This window comes from Muscardinus avellanarius, assembly GCF_963383645.1.
Source record: "Muscardinus avellanarius genome assembly, chromosome: 16".
Classification (NCBI taxonomy): Eukaryota; Metazoa; Chordata; class Mammalia; order Rodentia; family Gliridae; genus Muscardinus; species Muscardinus avellanarius.
Window position 1 is genome coordinate 48,856,589 of NC_137802.1, and position 22,908 is coordinate 48,879,496.

Here is a 22,908-nt window from a genome sequence, read left to right on the forward strand (position 1 = left end):
CCGGGAGCCAGGCTGAGTCATCGCGGGGCCCCAGAGTCCGAGACTGTCCCTGCCGCCTGCGTTGCCGTCTGGGGGCTGCGGGGCCAGGCTGGTCTCCCGGGGCCCTCGCCCTCGGGGGAGCACAGTCTCAGGTGTGGCCCAGCCCCAGCGCCTCTCCCAGCTCCCAGCCCTCTCCCAGCATCCGCCCCTCTGGGGCTGCCTATCTGGGAGGGGTGGAGGCAGGGCACCAAGCCCCCTGTCCAGAGGTCAACAACTCCTTCCACCCTGCTCCCTCACCTTTCCTTCCTCCCAGTCAGATGCAGAGCACACAGGTTGGGACAAGAAACATTTACTTAGGGCCCTGGGGCTCAGCAGTGCCCCGGTGCCCGTCATGCAGCCTTGTGTACAGTGGGCATGGGGCCCGCCCGGAGGGTATTGCTGGGGGGCCTCGTGGCAGCAAACAGGGCAGTGTGGCTTGAGCCCCCCTCTGCGGGGGGGAAAGTGGGGGTAGGGTCCGTTGGGCAGGAAAACCCATCCCTCTCACTGCATGGTGTGTGTGACTGTACCCAGGATAGGGGTGGCATTGGCTGGGAGGGACCAAGGACACAAGAAGAGGCTCTGAGCTTGAGGGAGGGGGCTGGCACCAGAAAGAAAGCAGCCTGCAAGGGAGAGGTCCTCTTTGGCTGTGTCCACCCACCCCAGGGGCTCCCACTCCCCTCCTCTGCCCGGGGCCAAGCAGACCACTCCATCCTCCTTGCCTGTCTCTCACCCCTCCCTTTCCTCCTAGGGCTCTGTATCCAGGGTGAGAGAGGCAGAAAGGAGATTCCTAAAGCATCAGTCTGGTGCCCTGCAGAGCCAGGGGAGGGGGTAAGGAGAGTCGACCCTGAGGGCGGGGCTCCTGGAAGGACAGGAGCCCACAATCACAGGCTCCCTGGCTGGCCATTCCTGCTGGCTTGGGGCTCTTGGAGTCAGTCCTGACAGTCAAAATGGGGGTATTTTGACCAAGCATGAAACCAGTGCTTTGCTCCCAGTAGGTTTCTGTGTGCAGGCTGTTCTTGGGCACCCTCCTCCTGTAGACATAGGTAGGGCTAGGCTCCTACTTAAGGGGACAGTCTTCCATCTGTCACCTCCCCCCAGACCTCAGCCCTCCTCTGCTCTGCTGGCCCAGGTTTCAAGTAATGGGAGAGGTTCCTGCAGAACTTTCCTGAGAATTGACGGTGACGGAGGCGACAAAACCAAGAGGTGGACTCGGGGCCCTCCCATGGCCCTGGATCCCCACCCAACCCGGGTGGAGGGCTGGGGGAGGCAGAAAGGCCCCCCTCGCGACGTCCCAGTTGCAAAGGGGTGGACACATATAGACCCAAGCAGAGGCTCTGTGGGCAGAGGGGGTCTGGCATGCAGAGGCAGTGTGGGCAGATGGAGGCTCTCTGCAGGGACTTCCCCAGGGACCCTCCCCAGGGCAGGAGTGTGTGGCGACCGGACCGGGGGCACCTGGGCACTGGGTGGACCTACCTGCAGATTCCTTATTCCTTCCCAATCTCTCTTCCACCTCCCAAGTCCCAGAGGAGAGACCCACTCAGGGAACCCCACCCAGGAAATCAAGCCCTCCTCAGTGCAGAGGGCTCCTAAGCCATGGAGGGTGGCGTTTAGGAGAGGGGCAGAGGGAAGAAAGGTGTGGCCAGGACACCTGCCCCCCTCCCAGGCCAGAAGCAAAGGCCAGGCACGGGCAGGGTGGCATCTCGGTTCTCTTCACTCCTGTCAGATCTCGGTCAGGGCGTCGGCTGGCACCAGGCCCCGCTTCTTGCCGCTGCTGACTCTGACGAAGCCGTCGGCATCCTTGCTCTTGCCGACGCCCACACAGATCTGCGCGGGAGAGAGAGCTGGGGCCTGGGGCTCGCGGCCCTGGCCCACTCCTCCAGTGACCCCAGGGGAGCACGTGGGACTCTGCAGATGAAGCCCTTAGCTGGGCTGACGGGAGCAGATCTCCCATGAGCGCGCAGGCTCAACAGCGGGACCAGAATCCTGCAGCACTTCTGGGCTGACCTCAAGGATCTGCACCCATTTCACAGAGCAACTGCACCCATTTCACAGAGCCTAGGGGCTGGCCCAGGCTACACAGCAAGCCGGAGGCAGAGGCAGCTGCAAAGCCAGCATTTAAATATGAGTGTCGCCGGGCGCGGTGGCGCACCCTTGTAATCCCCGTGCTTGGGAGGCTGAGGCAGGAGGATCACACAGGTTCGAAGCCAGCCTCAGCTACTTAGTGAGGCTCTCAGCAGCTTAGTGAGACCCTGTTTCCATATATATATATATATATATATATATATATATATATATATATATATATATATATAGTCTGGGAGTGTAGCCCAGAGGTAGAAAGACTTTGGGTTCCACCCCCAGTACCACCTAAATCTGAGTGTCTGGACTTGGAATCCAGTACTCCCGCCCTATCCCAGCTGCCTCTGACATCATTCAGCCTCCTTCAGATTCCCCAGCAGGTGATGAGGAAGACCCTGCCATCCTGTTTCTTCAGTAATTTTTTTCTGTACTGGGGATTAATTTCAGTGGTGTAGAGCTACACCTCCCTCCAGGCCTTTTCATTTTGTGTTGTTGTTATTTGTGGCACTAGAGATTGAACCCAGAAGCATTCTACCTCTAAGTTACACCCCTCAACCCCATTTTATTTTTTATTTTGATACAGGGTCTCACTAAATGACCACAAACTGGCCTCGAACCTGTGAGTTTCATCTCGTCTCAGCTTCCCAAACTGGGATTGTAGGTGCTCAACACTGCGTCTGGCACCTGGCCAGGCCCTTCCCTCTTTTTCCTTTTTTCCAAAAAATCAGAACTTTCCACAATTTTTTTTCTTTTTTTTTTTTTAGTATTAGGGATTGAGCCCAGGGGCATTCTACCTCCAAGCTACATCTCCAGACATATTTTATTTTTATTTTTTATTTTTGTTCATTTATTTATTATACTGAGGATTGAACCCAGGGGCATTGTAACTCTGAGCTATACCCCCAGCCCTATTTTTTATTCTTTTTTTTCTTTCTTTTTGCATGTGGTACTGGGAATGGAACCCAGGGGCTTCTACCTCCGGGCTACACCCCAGACCTATTTTATATTTTGTTTGGAAACAGGGTCTCACTAAGTTGCTGAGAGCCTCATTAAGTAGCCGAGGCTGGCTTCAAACCTGTGCAATCCTCCTGTCTCAGACTCCCAAGTACTGGGATTACAAGATTACACCACACCCTGCTTCCATTCTCTTTCTTTCTTTCTTTCTTTCTTTCTTTCCTTCCTTCCTTCCTTCCTTCCTTCCTTCCTTCCTTCCTTCCTTCCTTCCTTCTTTCTTTCTTTCTTTCTTTCTTTCTTTCTTTCTTTCTTTCTTTCTTTCTTTCTGTGGTACCGGGGTTCCTGGACGCCCTTCTACCTCTGGGCTACACTCCCAGACCTATTTTTTATATTTTTATTTGGAAACAGGGTCTTTTAAGCCAGCGCGGCTGGCTTTGAACCTGTGCGATCCTTCTGTCTCCGCCTCCCAAGCGCGGGGATTACAAGCGTGAGCCACCACACCCAGCTTTATTCTTTATTTTGAAACAAGGTCTCACTGAGTTGCAAAGGGCCTCACTAAGTAGCTGAGGGGATTACAAGCGTGCACCACCACGCCAGGACCTTTCTTTCCTTCCTTCCTTCCTTCCTTTCTTTCTTTCTTTCTTTCTTTCTTTCTTTCTTTCTTTCTTTCTTTCTATCTCGCAGTATTGGAGATGGAACCCAGGGGCATTCTATCTCTGGTCTACTGTCCTGTCTCAGCCTCTATTCTTTATTTTGAAACAGGGTCTCACTAAGTTGTGAAGGGTCTCCTAAGTAGCTGAGTCTGATCATGAACCTGCAATCCTCCTGTCTCAGCCTCACAAGTACTAGGATTACAAGCATAAGCCATCATGTCCAACTTTTTTTTTTTTTTTCAGAACTAGGGATGGGACTCAGGGGCATTCTATCTATGAGCTACACTCCCAGCCATATTTTTTATTTTTTATTTTGAAACAGAGTCTCACTAAGTTGCTAAGAGCTTCAATAAGTAGCTGAGGCTGACCATTAACCTTTGATAGTCCTGTCTCAGCCTCCCAAGTACTGGGATTACAAACCTGCGCCACCAAGCCTGGCTTTATTTTTTGAAACATGGTCTCACTAGGTTAATGAGAGTGTACTTCTTGAGGCTGCCCTTGAACCTGTGATCTTCCTGTCTAGACCTCCCAAGTACGGCAGTCTTTTTTTTTTGGGGGGGGGGAAAGGGGTCTGGGGATGGAACCCAAGAGCATTTGACCTCCAAGCTACACCCCCTGCCCTAATTTTTATTATTTATTTTATTTATTTATTTATTTGGTGGTACTGGGGGTGGAACCCAGAGGCTTTCTACCTCCGGGCTACACTCCCAGACCTATTTTATATTTTAATTGGAAACAGGGTCTCACTAAGTTGCTGAGAGCCTCACTAAGTAGCTGAGTCTGGCTTCGAACCTGTGCGATCCTCCTGTCTCAGCCTCCCAAGCGCAGGGATTACAAGCGTGCGCCACCACACCCAGCTTATCATTTATTTTGAAACAGGGTCTCAGTAAGGGCTCACTAAGTAGCTGAGGCTGTCTGCGAACCGTGATTCTCTGGTCTCAGCCCTCTGAATGCTGGGATTTCAAGCGTGTGTCACCATGCCTGGCCAGTCCCTTCATGTCTAATGTGCTTTCTCTCCAGCTGCCAGGCTGCAAGCATCCTCCTCCAGGGCACTCACCCCTTCCCTGCCGCCCTTTCCCATGCTCCCTGCAGGGCCCAGGCTGACCCAGCGGGTGCTCACCTGGTTCTCCTTGACACTCATGTAACCCTGTTCCTTGTTCCCGGAGAAGGGCTGGCAGCAGCGCCAAACATTCTCTCCTGGCCTCACGCGCTGTACAAAATTGGCTGGGAAGAAGCCAACCCGGTCGCCAATCTTCCCCTGGGGAGGAGGTTGGCAGTGAGCCCCGGCGCCACCCCCACCCCCACTGCTTTCTCTAGATCCACTTCCCACTCAACGCCAAGGCCCCCATCCTCCGGATCCCGGGCTCTGTTATTCCGTCAGATAGGGCTTGAGGTGGGCAGAGGGGGAAAGCCGCAGTAAGGAGGGTCCAGCCAACAACTGGGCCCCGGTTTGGTCCTGGGCGTGGTGAGGGCCAGCAGTTGGAGGAAGGAGGTCTCTGGGGCCTGGAGAGAAGGCGAGGGAGGGCAGAGCGCTCTGAGGGTGGGGCTGCTGAGGTGCCTTCCAGAGTCCCTTCACACCCCACCCTGCCAAGTCACCTTCCACCAGTCCTCGTTAGAGTCATCCACCAGCATGATTCGATCTCCAGGCCTGGGGAGGAGAGAGCCGGGCAGCGCACGGGCACCTGGGTGCCCCGTGTGCCCCTCAGCTGGGAGCAGCTTCCTCGTGCCTTAGAAGGATGCTGTGTGCCCGACCCAGAAAGGGGGCGGGAGACAGGACATGGCACCAATAACCCTGGGCAGCTCTGGCTACCGTCTGGGCTCAGCAACCTCAAGCTTGCGAGGAGAGGGTTCCAGAAGGTCCCCCTCACCCTCGTGTTCCAAGGTCAGTGGGGGTGGAGCAGAGCCCTGAAGCTGGAGCCCGCAGCTGCCCAGTGGGCTGGACCAGAGTGAGGACTTACTGCAGAGCCAGGTCGTTGTTCTCCTGGGGTAGAAACTTGTAGAGTGCGACGTAGGAGTACATGGGCCCCAGGTCCTTCCGCAGCGGGGCCTTGGGGGCCTGCGGGCAAGCTGGGGTCAGTGATGGGGAGCAACACCCTCACCTTCCCCAGCCCCCATGTACCCCGAGGGTGCCTGCCCGGGGGGACCCGCCTCCCCACCTCCACCCTCACCTCTGGTGCCTCCCTCCCTGCCATTGCCGGTCCCTCAGGACTGAGTGCAAGGGAGGAGTGAGGAATGCCCCACAAGCCTATGGATCAACGACATCCCTTCCTGTCCCGTCCTGTGGGCTCTTTGCAAACAGGGGCTCACCTGCTGTCCGGGGCTCCTCTCCTCTGGTCCCGACCCTTCAGTTTCAGCTGGGGCTGTGAATACTGGAGAGTATACTGGGTGTGAATACTGAGAATACTGGGCGCAAGGCCGCAGGGAGCCACCCCACCCTGTGCCCATCCTGCCCGGGCCCTCGCGTGCGCTCACCGCTGTCCCCGGGGGCCTCCTCTGAGCTGCGGATGCTGCCTTCCCCATCTTCTGCGAGCTCATCCCTCTCACTCTGGAAGTGCAGCGGGGGAGGGGCTCAGGCCCCGAGCCCTCTGGCATGCTAGGCTGCCCCCCATGCCAGGTTCCCCTTCTGCCCAGCATACCAGGCTCCGAGTGGGGGACTCGGACGTGCTGCTGAAGCTGGAGCGATTCATCAGTGCCAGGGACGTGCCGTAGCGCAGGGTCTCATAGACTGGGTCCACCTTCCCGCTGGTACCTGCCGAACAGCCAGCTTGGCAGTCTGGCACGCAGAGCCCAGCCTCGTCCACCCCAAACTCTGTGTCTCCAGCCCCGGCTGCCCGGCCTGGTGCTCAGCTTCGCGCCCCCGACCAGGCTGATCTGTAGGCTGAGCCATCTTAAGTCTTCCTTCTCAACTGCCCCGCAGGCCTTCCCCATCCCAGCGGCAGTCCTGTGCCCATGATGCCCGTGAAGACGCCTGGAGACTCCTTGCTGCCCTCGCTCCTGCAGCGATCCCAACACTTTGTGCAGCCTCCCAACATCCCCGCAGTCTGCCTGTTTCCTTGCCCTCTGCCGCCAGCCTGATTCAAGCTCCCAAACTCTCTTGGCAACGGTCTCGGCCTCTGGGCCATGCTTCCCGCTTCCCCTCCAGGCCCGCGAGCCGCACAGCAGCCCGCAGGCTCACTAAAAACAGTTCAGAAAGCTGGGCGCGGCGGAACACATCTGTAATCTCAGTACTTGGGAGGCTGAGACAGGAGGATCGCAGGTTCTTGGCCCGCCTCAGCTACTTAGTGAGGCCCTTTGCAAATTAGTGAGACCCTGTTTTAAAATTAAGAATAAAAAATAGGGCTGGGGTGCAGCTCAGAGGTAGAATGCCCCTGGGTTCCATCCCCAGTACTGTAAAACACACAACACACAACACACACACACACACACACACACACACACGCACACACACACACCAGTTGCCAGCTTTAGCTATTTAGTGAGATTCTCCAAAACTTAATGAGACACTGTTTCAAAATAAGCAATAGAAAATAGGGCTGAGGGTGTATCTCAGAGGTAGAATGCCCCTGGGTTCAATCCCTAGTACCTAAAACAAAAACAAAACAAAACAAACAAACAAAACAAAACAAAAAAGCTCTTTTTTCTGGGCATGGTGGCACACTCCTGTAATCCCAGTACTTCAGAAGCTGAGACAGAAAGATTGCAGGTTCAAGGACAGCCTCAGCAAGTAGTGAGACCTTCAACAACCTAGTGAGACTCAGCAACCTAACAAGACCCTGTTTTTGTTGTTTTTTTGCGGTACTGGGGATGGAACCCAGGGCATTCTACCTCCAAGCTACACCCTCAGCCCTATTTTTTATTCTTTATTTTGAAACAGGGTCAAGTTGCAGACAGCCTAAGTAGCTGAACCGCAATCCTCCTGTCTCAGCCTCCCAAATGCTGGGATTACAACTATACACCACCATGCCCAGCCTTATTTTTACTTTGAAACAGGGTCTTACTTGGGCAGAGTCTCACTACTGCCTGAGGCTGTCCTCGAAGCTGTGATCCTCCTGCCTCAACCTCCCAAGTACTGCAATTTCAAGCATGTACCACCATGCCCGTCCTTAACTTTTTATTTTGGAAAAGGGTCTTATTAAATTGCGGAGGGGCCTCACTAAGTTACTGAGGCTGGCCTTAAACCTGCAATCCTCCTGTCTCAGCCTCCCAAGTACTGGGATTACAGGTATATGCCACCACATTTTTTTTGTTTTTTGTTTTTTGTTTTTAGTTCTGGGAACTGAGCCCAGGAGCATTCTACCTTCAAGCTACGAGCTATACCTCCAGTCCTATTTTATTGTTGATTTGAAAAAGGATCTCACTAAGTTGCTAAGGCTAACTTTCCAACCTGTGATCCTTCTGTCTCAGCCTCCCAAGTACTAGAATTACAGGTGTACACCACCATGCCAGCTCTAGCTGCTTCTTCTTTTTTTTTTTTTACTTTTTTTTTATTTTTATTTTTTTGCGGTACTGGAGATGGAGCCCAGGGGCATTCTACCTCTGAGCTACACCTCAGCCCAATTTTTTATTCTTTATTTTGAAAGAAGGTCTCACCAAGTTGCAAAGGGTCTCACTGAGGCTTTCTGCGAACTGCGATGCTCCTGTCTCAGCCTCCCAAATGCTGGGATTACAAGCGTGAACCGCCAGGCCTGGCTCCAGCCCTATTTTATTTTATTTTTGTGGATCTGGGGATGGAACCCAGGAGCATTCAGCCTCCGAGCTATACCCCCTATTTTTTATTCTTTTTAATTTGAAACAGGGTCTCATTAAGTTGTGGAGGGCCTCGCTAAGTAGCTGAGGCTGTCTGCGAACTGCGATCCTTGGATCCTCCTGTCTCAGCCTCCCAAATGCTGGGATTACAGGCGTGCGCCACCACACCCAGCTCTCCAGCCTTTTTTTTTTTTTTTTTTTTTTTGGTGGTACTGGGGTTCCTGGAAGCCCGTCTATCTCTGGGCTACACTCCCAGACCTATTTTACTTTTGGAAACAGGGTCTCCTAAGCCAGTGCGGCTGGCTTCAAACCTGAGCAATCCTCCTGTCTCTGCCTCCCAAGTGCGGGGATTATAAGCGTGCGCCACCACACCCAGCTCTCCAGCCTATTTTTTATTCCTTATTTTGAAACAGGGTCTCACTGAGTTGCAAAGGGCCTAAGTAGCTGAGGCTGGCCTAGAACTACAATCTTCCTGTCTCAGCTTCCCAAACACCTGTCTTTTCTTTTTTTAATTTTGAAATAGGGTCTTATAGCCGGGTGTGTAATCATGCTGTAATCCTAGTGCTTGAGAGATTGAGACAGGAGGATCACAGGTTCATAGCCAGCCTCAGCGATTTAGGGAGGCCCTCTGCAATTTTTTTTTTTTTTTTTCGGGTCTGGGGATGGAACCCAGGGGCATTCGACCTCCAAGCTACACCCCCTGCCCTATTTTTTTATTCTTTATTTTGAAACCGGATCTCACTGAGTTGCAAGGGGCCTCACTAAGTAGCTGAGGCTGTCCGCAAACCGAATGCTGGGATTACAAGCGTGCGCCACCGCGCCCAGCTTGGCCCTCTGCAATTTAATGAGACCGTGTTCAAAATAAAGAATGAAACAATTGGAGCCAGGTGTGGTGGCGCACGCTTGTAATCCCCATACTTGGGAGGCTAAAACGGGAGGATCACAAGTTCGAAGCCAGCCTCAACTGGACCTCCGCAACTTAGTGAGACCCTGTTTCCAAATAATAAATAAAATTGGGCTGGGGGTTTAGCTCAAAGGTAGAATGCCCCTGGGTTCAATCCCCAGTCACACACACACACACACACACACACACACATACAGAAATAGGGTCTTTCTAAATTGCTGAGGGTTTTGCTACTTTGATTTGTGTTTCTTTCATGAACTCCGGCCCCCTGCTGCCTGAGGCCTCCCTCTGCCCTCATATCTTTCCCAGATCCTCAGAGAACTAACTCTTATCCTTCCCGTCTCCAGGAAACCTTCCCTTGCTTGGCAAATGGAGACAGCATGAATTTCATGCTTTTTATCTTCTATCCTTTTTTTCCCCTATCCTTTTTGTTTGTGTTTTTGTTTTTGTGGTGCTGGGGACTGAACCCAGGTGCATGGCATCCTACCTCCAAGCCATACCTGCAGCCCTGTTTTACTTTTTATTTGGAAACAGGGTCTTGCCAAGTTGCTGAGGACTTCACTAAGTAGCTGAGCTGGCTGGCTTCGAACCTGTGATCCTCCAGTCCCAGCCTCCCAAATACTGGGCTTACAGACACGTCCACCATGCATAACTTCCCTGTCCTTTTTCTTTCTTCCTCTCTCCCTCCTCCTCTCCTTCCTTTCTTTCATTCCTTTCTTTCCTTTGGCTGTCCTGGGATTGAGCTAACGGCCTCACGCCTACTCTCCACCACTGAGCTACAACCCCGGCCCTTTTTATTTTTTATTTTGAGACAGTCTTGCTATGTCACCCATAGCGAGGATCACAGGCATGGGCCACTCTGCTGGCTCCCATCCTCGTTTGAGGAACTCATCACACGGCAGTTGATGATTTGTGGAATTTTCCATTTATTGTCTCATTCCTTTATTAGACCACAAGCCACACCTTCCTCGTGCTGTGCTCCAGGGTCTAGCACAATGCCTGGCACTTAGGAAGTGCTCAGTAAAGTGCTGGCTAAAGGGCAATGGGGAGCGAGCCTCCCTCCAGGAGACAGAAGTGCTCAGAGCCAAGGGCCGGCAGTGCTAGCAAGACCCTTTCTCCTCCCACCCCTGGGAGCAGGGCGCAGGGGCAGACACTCACCCGTGGGTGGGGACTCTCTGCTCAGGGCACAGGCTGGTGGCGGCTCGTGCACCAGGAGGGGGGAGCTGAAGTTGCGGCGGAAGGAGGTGGACTGTGGCGAGAGGGGGCAGAGAGAGGGCGTGGGGGGGTCACAGCCCATGGGGCCAAGTTCCAGGGACCACCCCACAGGAGGAACCAGCCTGAGGGCTCGTTCGCTCCCTCCCCCACGGCAGTCACAGGCACTCACCGTCTTGCCTGGGCACTGCTGGTGGGAGATCTCCTCGGAGCACCAGAGGTGGACGCTGACTTTGCATGTCTTACACCGCAAGCCCTGCTTAGAGTTTCCTAGGAAGAATTCAGGTTCAGCAAAAGAGGTTTGTTAAGATATGAGACCCATAGCCCGGCGTGGGGGCACACGCTTGTCCCCGTGCTTGGGAGGCTGAGACAGGAGGACTGCATAGTTTCAAAGCCAGCCTCAGCTACTTAGTGAGGCTCTCAGGAACTTAGTGAGACCCTGTTTCCAAATTTAAAAAACCAAACCAAAACAAAACAGGTCTGGGAGTATATCCCAGAGATAGAAAGCCTCTAGGTTCCACGTCTAGTACCCCCCCAAAAAAAAAATGAGACCCACTTTGAGAGGCTGGGACAGGATGATCACAGGTTCAAAGTCAGACTCAGCACCCTAGCAAGACCCTGTTTCCAAATAAAATAGGGCTGGGGAGCTGGATATGGTGACACATGCCTGTAATCCTAGTACTTGGGAGGCTGAGACAGGAGGATCTCAGGTTCTCAGCCAGCCTCAGCTACCTAGTGAGGCCCTCCACAACTTAGTGAGACCCTCTTTCAAAATAAAGAATAAAAAATAGGGCTGGGGGTTTAGCTCAATAGTAGAATGCCCCTGGGTTCAATCTCCAGTACTGCAAAAATAAATAAACAAATAATAAAATAATAAAATAATGCTGGGGGTGTAGTTCAGAAATGGAATGTCTCTGGGTTCAACCTTCAGTATTAAAAGGGGGGGGGGGCTGAGGGTGTAGCTCAAAAGTAGAATGCCCCTGGGTTTAACCCCCAGTCAGGCTTGGCAGTGCACTCCTGTAATTTCAGTACTTGGGAAGCTGAGACAGTAGAATCACAGGTTCAAGGACAGCCTCAGCTACTTAGTGAGGCTCTTTGCAGTATAGTGAGACCCTGTTTCAAATTAAAAATTAAGAGCCGGCTGTGGTGGCGCATGCTTGTAATCCCAGCATTTGGGAAGCTGAGACAGGAGGATCAGGTTTTGAAGACAGCCTCAGCTACTTTGAGGACAGCCTCAGCTACTTTGAGGCTCTTTGCAACTCAGTGACACCCTGTTTTGAAATACATAATAAAAAATAGGGCTGGGGGTGTAGCTTGGAGGTAGAATGCCCCTGGGTTCCAACCCCAGCACCACACACGAAAGAAAGAAAGAAAGAAAGAAAGAAAGAAAGAAAGAAAGAAAGAAAGAAAAAAGATAGAGCTGGGGGTGTAGCTTGGAGGTAGAATGCCTCTGGGTTCCATCCCCAGTACCGAAAAAAGTTAAAATTAAAATAAAAAAATAGAGCTAGGGTTGTAGCTCAGAGGTAAAATAGTCCTGGGTTCAATCCCCAGCACCAAAAAAAAAAAAAAAAAAAAAAAAAAAAAGAGAGAGAGAGAGAAAGATAGATAGATAGATAGATAGATAGATAGATAGATAGATAAATGACATTTTCATGGGCAGGAGCAGAAAGTCAAACAAGGGCCTGGAAGAGAGCAGGGGCTGGTGCTCTCGTGCCAGGCTCAGGCAGCTGGGCCTCACAGTCCAGGGGTGGAGCACTGAAGCTAGAGGTGAACCCCAGGGACACTTTTGCATGCGGGGTTTGAGGATAGAACCCAGGGCCTTGCATGCTAAGCTAGTACTCTGCCACTAAGCTATGCTTCCTGACCCCACAGTGCTCATGTGAGAGAGGACACAGTTGGTCCGTCCCGGGGTCCTTCAATCAGAAGCCCACTCCCAGGGTCCACCCGGCCCTCCCAGTGCCCTTGGGGCCCGGGCACCTACCCACGATGAGCTGGCGGCACAGCTCGCAAGGGCCGGCTCGCTTGAAGGCGTGCTCCTGGAAGCTGTGCAGCCTCACGGGTCTGAGCGGTGCCAGCGAGCGCGGGGCTGGGCTCGGGGAGGGCGCCGGGGTGGGCGGGCCACCCTCTGTGGATGCGGGTGGCGGGGAGGGAGGGGGCAGTGGGGTTGGGGGCGTCAGCAGCACCTCGGTCGGGCACTTGAGCTCAGAGCCGGAACGAAGGAAGAAGTTCTCCACGCTCTTACTTCGGAGGATGGTCTTGAGAGAGAGTGAGCGCTTGAATCGCTGGAGCTGAGAGGAGAGGCTGCTGGAGTGGGAGGCCAGAGGAGGCCGCCCGCGAGCGAGGGCTTCCCTGCGGGCCCCCACCACAGCCTCCCACCCGGGCAGGGACTCTCCAAGAGGTACTAAGGAAGTTAAGGCTAAGCAGGAGCGCAGTTAGGAGTGTCAGGGCGGCAGGAGTGACTGCCCTCTAGCCAGTTGAGGCTGGCCCAGTGTCGCCAGGTTTTCCACCTTCCCAAAAGAAATCTAGATTTTATGTGAAATTAGGAATGGTTTTAAGAGATTTCCTTTTTTCTTTGCAGAAAAAAGTAGTGTGCTTTTTTCCCCTGTGCCTTACCTTTTTCACTTAAGTAACTCTTAGAAAACATTCTGTGCCAAAAGAAAGAGTTTCCTTGTGCTTTTTTATGGCCACACAGCATTTCATTGCACGTGAGTACTATTTACTCAAGTTAAAAAAAAAAAGAAGAAGACAGAGAGAGCGCTCTTTGGGGGCAAAGCAAGATACTCCAGGCCCTCAGTGTCTGCCTGTGTTCTCCAGCATGTGGGGAGTGGTCATCCTGGACCTTCATCCTAAGGTTCATCCTCCCTCCAGGACGTCTCTCCAGCCCACTCCCTGCAGTCCCTCCACACAGCACAGCCTTGCCTCATTCAAGTCCCACACTCCAGTCTGATTCGGGGCCAAAGCCGCCAGCCCCTCTCTTGCCTGTCCCTGCCCCCTCTCCACACAGCTGTCAGGAGGTGATCCTTAATCCTCCTCCTCCTCCTCTTCCTTCTCCTCTTCCTTCTCCTTGTTCTTTTTTACGTGTGTGTGTGTGTGTGTGTGTGTGTGTGTGTGTGTGTGTGTTTTACTGGGGATTGAGCCCAAGGCATTCTACTTCTGAGCTACAATCCCAGCCCTATTTTTTTTTAAAATTTCTTTCTTTTTTGGAAACAGGGTCTCACTAGGCTGCTAAGAGTCTCATGACTTGTTGAGCCTGTCCTTGAACCTTCAATCCTCCTGTCTCAGCCTCCCAAGTACAGGGATTACAGATATGCACCACCATGCCTTGCTATCCTGGACCCTTCTAAAAAGCTTCTGCAGCCCCTCAGGACACAATCCGAGGTCACTGCCCCAGCCAAGAGACTCTCCCTGTAACTTGGCCAAACCCATCCTTCCTTGCCACTTGTGGCTGAGATACCAGGATTCTCAAACTGGTCCCTGCTTCTATGCCTAGAAGCTCTGGTGCGTTTGTCCTCTGCTTTATCCAATAATACCCTCTTAGAGGGACACAGTGGCCCAGGCTTGTAATCCCAGCATCCGGGAGGCTGAGAAAGGAGGCTCACAGTTCACGGCCAGCCTCAGCTACTTAGTGAGGCCCTTTGTAACTCAGTGAGACCCTGTTTCAAAATAAAGACTAAAAAATAGGGCTGGGGGTATAGCTCAGAGATAGAATGCCCCTGGGTTCCATCCCCAGCACCATAAGAAAAAAAAAAAAAAAAAGAAAGAGGGTGTACTCATTTGAGTCATCCCTCCATGCCAGTCTGGTATGGAACTGTATTTTTATTTTCTGTATTTCTATTTTTCTAATAAACTTCTTTAAATCTTCAAAAAAGAAAGAAAGAAAAGAATACCCTGCTTATCCTTCCAATACCTTCCCTGTGGCCTTCCTAGCCTGCGAAGCCAGCTCTTCTTCAGGAATTTATCTAGTGAGCCCACTCCCTCAGCCATCAGCTGCACCTGTGCCAGTCCGGATGCCATTAAAGCTCCGATCAGGTTACTCATGCCCACTCCCCACTCCTTGGGGGTGGTGAGTCCCTGAGGGCAGTCACTGCCCCCTTAAATCCCCACACAGGGCCTCATCAGCCAGGAGGTACTCTCTCAGTGCCTCAGCTGAACACAGGACGAGAAAGTGGCTGGAGTGTGAAGTGGAGCGGTGTCGGGGTACAGGTCAGCTCTGCAGCGAGGCCGGGGCCCATTCCGCTGCCCACCCATTTGCACCCCATTGTGCCGGCCCAGAGCGAGCTCTGGAGGCCTCCACCCAGTGGTTTGCCCCTCTCTACCCCTGCCCACTCCCTTCCACGGCAGTCTGGCTCCAGGCAGGGAGTCTTGGCCAGGGTTCGCAGCTGGCGTGCCAGGGAGCCTGTGTGCCATGGCTGCCTGCCTGGCAGCTGTGCCAAGGGGATGGAAATAGTGGCCCCTCAGCCTCTGGGAGGCCAGCAGGCGGCAAGATGGAGGGGGGATAGGGGGATGTCTGGGCACGACGCGAGTCCCGGTGTGCCAGCTGGGAGCCAAGAGCCCTGGGGTGTCTGGCACGCTGAATTGCTAAGCTCCTTCCAAACCTGGCTTCCTGGACAGCACTGTGGGCGTCTTTGTGTATCTGTGAGGAGCAAGGCCCCGGGCCCCTGATGCCTGGGCGTTGGAGCAGAGGCAGAGGGCCAGGGAGATAATTGATTAGAATATAAATACAAGCCCAGGCCAGGCTGTGGGCCAGCCAGGCGAATGGCTCTGGGGTCTGTGATGGGCTCCCAAAGTCACATGAACCCACACTGTTCTGCCCGGGGACCTCAGACCTGGAGCACACAGGAGACCGAACTAGGGAGATGTGCTGCAGGGTGGGTGGGGGGGCAAAACTAAACCTTGCCTGAGGCAAGTCACTTTCTTTCTCTGAGCCTCAGCTTCCCCACATCCAAGAGAGAGGAGGCAAGACTAGATACTTTCTAGGCAATGCAAGGTTCTGGGCTAGGTCCAGATCAACAAACTAACATACCTAGAAACTTTATTTTTATTTTTTGCTATTGGGGATTTAACCCAGGGGCATTCTGTCTCTGAGTTATACCCTCAGCCCTATTTTATACGTAATTTTGAAATAGGGTCTTACTAAGTAGTTAAGGCTGCCTTCAAACCTGCCATCCTCCAGTCTCAGCCTCCCAAGTACTGAAATTACATGCCGAGTTCACGCCCAGCCCCTTTTGTTTTTTAGTGGGAAGCAGGGCCTAAGTTGCTGGGGGCGGGGGGTGCCTCTCTAAATTGCTGAGATTGGCCTCAAACCTAGGATTCTTCTGTCTCAGCCTCCCAAGCACGGGGATTACAAGCTTGCACCACCATGCCCAGCCTGAGCTAGGATTTTCTATGCAGCATTTTACTAATCTTGATGCTGCCCTCTGAGGCGATGATGATACTGTCCTACTCCTCAGGTGAGGAACGGAGGCTCAGCGTACTCCTCACCAGTCCTCTGATGGTTGCAGCAGAGCCTGGACTTGAGCATCTGCGGCGGTGGGTCCTGCCTTGGCTCCCACCCTGACCCCGGCGTGCCATGGACTTGTCCACCAGGTCAGTCAAGGGACTTGGGGTTAGGAGAGATCTGGAGGCCTGGCCACTTGGAGCAGTCCCCATCCCCATGTCCCCTCTGAACGGCTATGACCGTTGGCCACGTCTTGCGATGGGAAGCACGTCCTCTCTTGGGATAGTGGTTCCATCTCTGGGCAGCTGAGATCGCTGGAAAGAACTTCCCTATACAGAGCTGGAACCTGCTTCCCTGTTCCCCTTGCCTATCAGCCCGCAACCCACCCATTGCTCCAGTAAGGGTTACTCATTCTACAAAGGCCGTTCCAATATGATTTCCGTGGTGATTCTTTTTTTTTTTTTCTGGTACTGGGAATGGAACCCAGGGACATTCTACTTCCGAGTGACACCCCCAGCCCCCCCCCCTTTTTTTGTGTGGGTCTGGGGATGGAACCCAGGGGCATTTGACCTCCGAGCCACACCCCCTGCCCTATTTTTATTCTTTATTTTGAAACCGGGTCTCACTGAGTTGCAGAGGGCCTCACTAAGTTGCTGAGGCTGTCTGCGAACCGTGATCCTCCGGTTTCAGCCTCCCGAATGCTGGGATTACAAGCGTGTGCCACCACGCCTGGCTCCTATTTTTTATTTTTTATTCTTTATTTTGAAACAAGGTCTCGCTGAGTTGGAAAGGTCTCACTAAGTAGTTGAGGCTAGCTTCAAACCTGTACTATCCTCCTGTCTCAGCCTCACAAATGCTGGGATTACAAGTGTGCGCCACAACGCCTGGCTCCATGGTGATCCGTGTAGGATGAGATTTTGAGTTTCCCCACTCCCTAGCCTGCATCCTTTCCTGGTACCCCACCCCAGTCTCGGTGCCAACAGCCACCTCTGGAACAGAATGTTCTCCAGCACCAGGGAAGCCTCAACTCTGTTGCTGATCCTGACTCCCCGGCTCAGCTGTGGGCCCCAGGTCCCAGGGGAGTGGAAAAGTGGGAAGGAACAACATGCCACCTGGGGTGGCTGGCGGTCAAGGGCTGTGGCTAGAGGGCAGGATGGGGGCATCTTTGCCAAATGGCTAGATGCCTGCCTACTCCAGAGACATCTGGCTTGGCTACTTGGACTTCACTTTGGCTCTGTCAGGACAGGTATTCTCACTCTTGGGACTCCTAGTTCTTGCAGAACTCCTTTCTGCATCTCCCAATGGCTAGCTATTGGTGCCTCTGCTCCCCTGGGATCACCTGGATCCTAGGGCCCTGGGGTCACTGGGACCCTACTTCCTTTCAGTGCTACAACTTCTCTGGCTTGGAGCTGGATGACCAGGTGTTCTGCTCTGTGCCCCCTCCCGGAGGCAGGGCACGGCCTTTCCTCCCCACCTCACAGCTCCCTGGAGGCCTCTTCTTTCCTCCATTGCCCACGGCATCTCCTGAAAGGGCACTAGGCAGCTGGCAGTGGGTGGTGGCGGACGCCGTGCAAGCTGACTCAGATGGCAGTGCTGGCATGGTAGAGTCCTCCCAGGGATGGCACCAAAGGGGATGCCAAGCAGGCCCGGTGTAGTAGGACGGGATGGGGTCCCGGAGAGGAGGTTGGCCCACTAGAAGGCTGGCTGAGTAGGTGCAGGGCTGAGACTCAGCCTTAGGGGAAGCTAGAGACCAGGCTAGTTTGGCAAGAAATGCTGAGGGGGGCACTGAACTGATGAATCAGCCCTGAACGCTGGCCTCACTGCCTGATGGGTGCCATGTCCCTGTGGTACCTGCCTCACACCAAGCTGGTGAGCAGCTGCCAATCCTTTCTCTTCCATCTCCCCAGCCCTACAACCAGGGGACAAGAAGGTTTGTAGGGCCAGGTCGAGGTGGGGGCTGGAGGGAGGCTAGCAAGGGCCCTGAGTTCTTTGTCCCCTGTCTGCTGAACAGGCCCTGACTCCCTCACAGCCCAGCCTGTGTGGTCATTTCTGAGGCCTTCACAAGGCCCAGGGCTCCCAGGCCTGGCACAGGGGAGCCAGGAACCAGGTCAGGTGTGTAATCCCTCTCCTCTGTTTCGTAGACCTCCTGGCTCAGACCAGAGGGGATGACATTGGAGGGTCCTTGGGCTGGGAGGAGGGAGGTGCTGATCAGCCAGGCCCTGATCTCCCCTCCCACACAGCTGAGCCTGCAGCCCTGGCTGCTGAGGCAGCACTGCCCAGCACTCGGCCTGCCTGGGGAGCGCCTGGGGAGGGCTGGAGCAGGTGGCCTGTGTGGGAAGCCTTGGGGCACCCCTCGGTCCCCCGCCCCAGCCAGTTCCTGCCACAGCAAGCAGAGGGCTGTACATGTCTCCTGGTGGTGATTAGCTGAGAAGCTCAGGGGTGTTAGGGGCTTTGGAACTGGAGTTGCTGGATTCTGATCTGAGACTGCCTGACAGAGGCTGGCACAAATATTCTAAGCAATATCCTCCCACCCCAAACACCAGAAGAGACCTAGGTGTCTAAACGGGATCTAACTCCGGGGCCAGAGTATTATTTTCAGGAGGCAGGAGGGCAGGTGTGCACCTGAACACTTGAGTGTGGAGGCCCACTGGCTTCCTTGGTCTGGGGATGGGGAGCTACCTGGGGAACTGGCCGGATTCCACCCTATCCTTCCTTGCTTCCTTGATGACCTTGACCTTGAATTAACCTCCTATGGGGTGGGTCCGGATGGGATTAGGAGGAAGAGGGATAATGGGAAGAAGAGCTAGAGATGAAGACCCCACCCTTTCCTGGTCCCCCTTGGCTCGCCTCTCTTTCCTGGGTACCCGGAGCAGGATGGGGTCAAAGCAGCAGAGGGGAAGGGAGAAGGGAGGTCTTGGCCTGGAGTTTGGGGCAGGGCAGAGGGCGCCCTTCTCTCCCATCCCCGAGCCCTCGGGTGGATCCCGCAGAACTTCGTGAGCACCTCGATCCAGGGAGGGAGCGGACGGATTAGAGGGGAGGGGGTAGAACGCAGCGGCTGGCGGCCTCTCCCCACCGGTTCCAGCGCCCGCCCGCCCGCCCGCCCGCCCGGAGTCTGGGCTCCGCCTGCCTTCACTGGGGGATAATTTATTCATTGTGACTCCCGCAGGAGTAACAATCATACATAATTAGGGTTAATTATGACATTCATTAATTACGATGACTTCTCCTTTCGCTGCTGCCCGCCCCGTCCCCTCGCCCGCTCCGGGTGGGGGTGGCGCCGCCTCTCTGGGCCGCCGCTGCGAGGTCCCGCCGGCTGCCGCAGCCCCCAGCGCGGGCTCCGCGCTGCACCAGCCCCCAGCCCGGCCGCGCGGGTCGGAGGGACGCCCGGAGCTGGAGACCGGCGCGCAGACACGCGGGAGGGCGCGGGCGCGCACGGACCGAGGCGCACCGTCGTGGAGACGATGCCGAGACGCGAGCGGCAGGGAGCGAGCGCCCCGCTGCAGACCGACGCGGCGCCGCGGTGGCCCGCACGCTCCGCCGCCCCGGGCGTGCCCAGCCGGGCGCCCTCCGCTCCTCCCCTCCGCGTGGCGGCGCAGCCTGGGGGATCGCGGGGCCCGCCCGCCGCGGGGACCCCCGCGCCCGCAGGAGGGGCCGCCCGGGCCTCGCGACCCCCGAGTTACCTTGGTTTCCTGGAGGGCGGAGACGGTCCCCGCGGGGGTGTGGGTGGCCGCGTCATCCGGCTCGTTCTCTTTCTCGCTCATTTCGGTCATGGTTGACGGACCGGGGCAGAGATGGTCGGAGACCCGACGGCAGGCCGGCCGGGGCGGGGCAGGCTGCGGGTGGCAGAGGGCTCTATCCCCCACCCAGGAATCCCAGGAGAAACCCTCCCGGGCAACGCAGCCCCCCGCCCCCGGGCGCCGGCGGAGAAAGTTGCCCCAGCGGCGGGTGAGTGGGAAGCAATGACACCGAGCCGCAGGAGCGGGACCACCGCGCGGCGAGGACCCAGGGTCTGCAGAGGATGCTGCTGGCCGCGAGGGGAGGAGGGATGTGGGGATGCGGGATGAGCCAGGCCAGGGAGCGACGGAGCTGTCCGTGTCCGGCCGGCTCCGCTGTCCTCTGCGCCCGCCCCCCTCCCGCCCCCCCACCCCGCCCCAGCCCGGCACCGGCGGCCCCTCCGCCCAGTCCTCGCCTCGCAACTTTGATTTAGGAGGTCGCCTGGTCCCTCCCCCTTCCCTCCACGGCTCCCCCGCGCCGCTATGCAAATCAAGGTTCTCAGCTATTGGCTGCCGCGGTGGCCAGGAGGGCGTGCTGGGCGGAGCCTTGGGGGGCTCGGCGAGATAGGGAGGGGCTTGAAGGGTAAAGAAGTGGAGGGGGGAGTTTTACACTGAAAAAATCCGCGAGCCCGGACGTGACAAGATTGAAGGAAGGCTGGGCCGATCGTAGTAGAGTCTGGATGGGGTTGCAGGAGACAGAAATAGGTTGGGGCTGCAGCAAGATGGAAGCGTGAGTGGAAGTTAGGAGTCCTGAGCGTGCAGACTGGAAGATGCTGCTGCGCCTTAGCAAAGGAATGATGGGGACTCTACACCCCATTCGCTGGATGTGTCTCTCTGCGCTGGAAAGGCGGTCCCTGAACTCTAGGTAGAGATTTCCTGAAGCAGAGAAGAGGCAACTTATGGCCCTAAATCCAGGCCAGTCGATTCTTCCGGCTGGAAAGCAGGACAACCATAATCCTTTCTAGTCTTGCTGTCTAGACTTCAGCAGAGAAGTATTAGGCTCAGTCCTAATACTTAAAATCCCCAGCTTAAGACACACCCCTCCTAAGATGCTGCGGGACTGGACTGCAGTCAGATCAAAGATAGGGACTGGTGGGGGAAGAAGCACTCACTCTCCAAAGTGGCCCTCCTGCCTAGTCCTGCCAAGTCCGAAATCATCCTCCTCCTCCTCCCTCACTCTTCCCCCTCCTCTTCATCTTCCGGTACTGGGATTGAACCCAGGGGCACTCTACCTCTGGGCTACACCACCCCCAGCCCTGTTTTTTATTCTTTATTTTGAAACAGGGTCTCACTAAGTTGTGGAGGGCCTCATTAAGTAGCTGAGACTGGCCGTGAACCTGAGATCCTCCTGTCTCAGCCTCCCAAATACTGGAATTACAAGTGTGTGCCACCACGCTGGGCTCTGAAGTCTTCTTCAGTGACTCCTCCTCCTTCTGTGCTTATAGGGATTGAACTCAGAAGCATTGTACCTCCAAGCTATACCCCTAGCCCTATTTATTTATTTATTTATTTATTTATTCATTCATTTATTCATTTATTTATTTATTTTTGGTGCTAGAGATTGAATTCAGGGGCATCCTACCTTTGGGCTACATCCCCAGCCCTATTTACTTTTTAATTTTGAAACAGGGTCTCACTAATTTGTGGAGGACCTCACTAAATTGCTGAGACTGGCCAAGAACCTGTAATCCTCCTGTCTCAGGCTCCCACGCACTGGGATTACAAGTATTTGTCATCACATCTGTTTTTTATTTTAACAGGGTCTCACTAGGTTGATGAGAGTCTCACTACTTGCTGAAGCTGTCCTTGAACTTGAGATTCTCCTATCTCAGCCTCCCAAGTACTAGGCTTACAGATGTGTGCCACTATACCAACTTCTTCAACTTGTGCTAGGGATTGATTTTAGGGGCATTCTACCTCTGAGTTGGCCTCAAACTTGCAATCCTTCTGTCTCAGCTTCCAACTATTGGGATCACAGGTGTATGCCACAACATCCAGCTTGAAGATGCTTTTCTTCCTCCTCCTACTTCTTTTCCTTTTGTGGTGCTAGGAATTGAACCCAGAGGGCATTCTATCTCCAAGCTACACTCCCAGCCCTTTTTAAAATTTCTTGTGTGGAATCAGAGTCTTGCTAAATTGCTAAGGCTGACCTTGAATATAGAATCTTCTTGTTTCAGACTCCCAAATACTAGGTTACAGGCTTGTGCTCCCATGCATGGTTTAAAGATTCTCCTCTTCCTCCTCTGCCTCCTCCTCCTCCTCCTTCTCTTTACTGGGGATGGAATCCAGGGGCATTCTATCTCTGAGCTATATACTCCAGCCCTATTTTTTATTCTTCGAAACAGGGTCTCACTGAGTTGCAAAGGGCCTCACTAAGTAGCTGAGGCTGTCCATGAACCACGATCATCCTGTCTCAGCCTTCCAAATACTAGGATTATAAACGTGTGCCACCAAACCTGGCTATTCTTTATTTTTGAAACAGGGTCTCACTAAGTCAGGGAGGGCCTCACTAACTAGCTGAGGCCAGCCGCAAACCTGTGATCCTCCTGTCTCAGCCTCTCAAGTACTGAAATTATAAGTGTGCACCACCACACCCGGCTAAGATGCTTCTAATGTACACTGATTACCCAGGACACATTCCCCCACGTCCTCCCTCAGCTCCAGCCCTCCCCCCTTTCCTGCAGTGTCCGCCCTACCATCAGGTCTAGCTTGATCTCGTAGCTTATCCAAGGAAAGGGACACAGATCGGCGGTTGAGAGATCGCTTCCCTGGGTGTGGGCAGAGAGACTTCTGGGTTTAAGTTGGCCTTGGCCTCTCTTCTGCTGTGGGTGGTAAGACCAGGGTTAGTACTCAGGCTCCAGCCTTGATACAAGCCCTGAAGGACCTCGCCCCTAGCCATCTGCCAGATCCTGGTCCTCTGGGGTGAGCTCACCACTGGAGCACTGCTCAGGTTACTGTGTTCAGGAATTTTAAAAAGTCTTTTTTTTTTTTTTTTGCATACTAGAGATGGAACCCAGGGGCATTCTGCCTCTGAGCTACACCCCCAGCCCTGTTTTTTATTCTTTATTTTGAAACAGGGTCTCACTAAGTTGCAGAGGGCCTTACTAGGTAGCTGAGGGTGTTCGTGAACCT

General features: G+C 54.3%; 1 protein-coding gene across 1 annotated transcript; it reads right to left on the reverse strand.

The window, feature by feature from the left end:
- Positions 1–1,737: 1,737 nt before the first annotated feature.
- STAC2 (SH3 and cysteine rich domain 2) lies at positions 1,738–19,773 on the reverse strand (the record flags this gene model as incomplete). The annotated part of the gene is made up of 11 exons (XM_080712522.1): positions 1,738–1,842; positions 4,825–4,962; positions 5,301–5,352; positions 5,663–5,760; positions 6,012–6,085; positions 6,177–6,249; positions 6,341–6,453; positions 10,513–10,603; positions 10,739–10,836; positions 12,548–12,854; positions 19,684–19,773. 11 exons carry the CDS (start codon positions 19,771–19,773, stop codon positions 1,738–1,740), a joined length of 1,239 nt encoding a protein of 412 aa, XP_080568648.1.
- Positions 19,774–22,908: the final 3,135 nt, after the last annotated feature.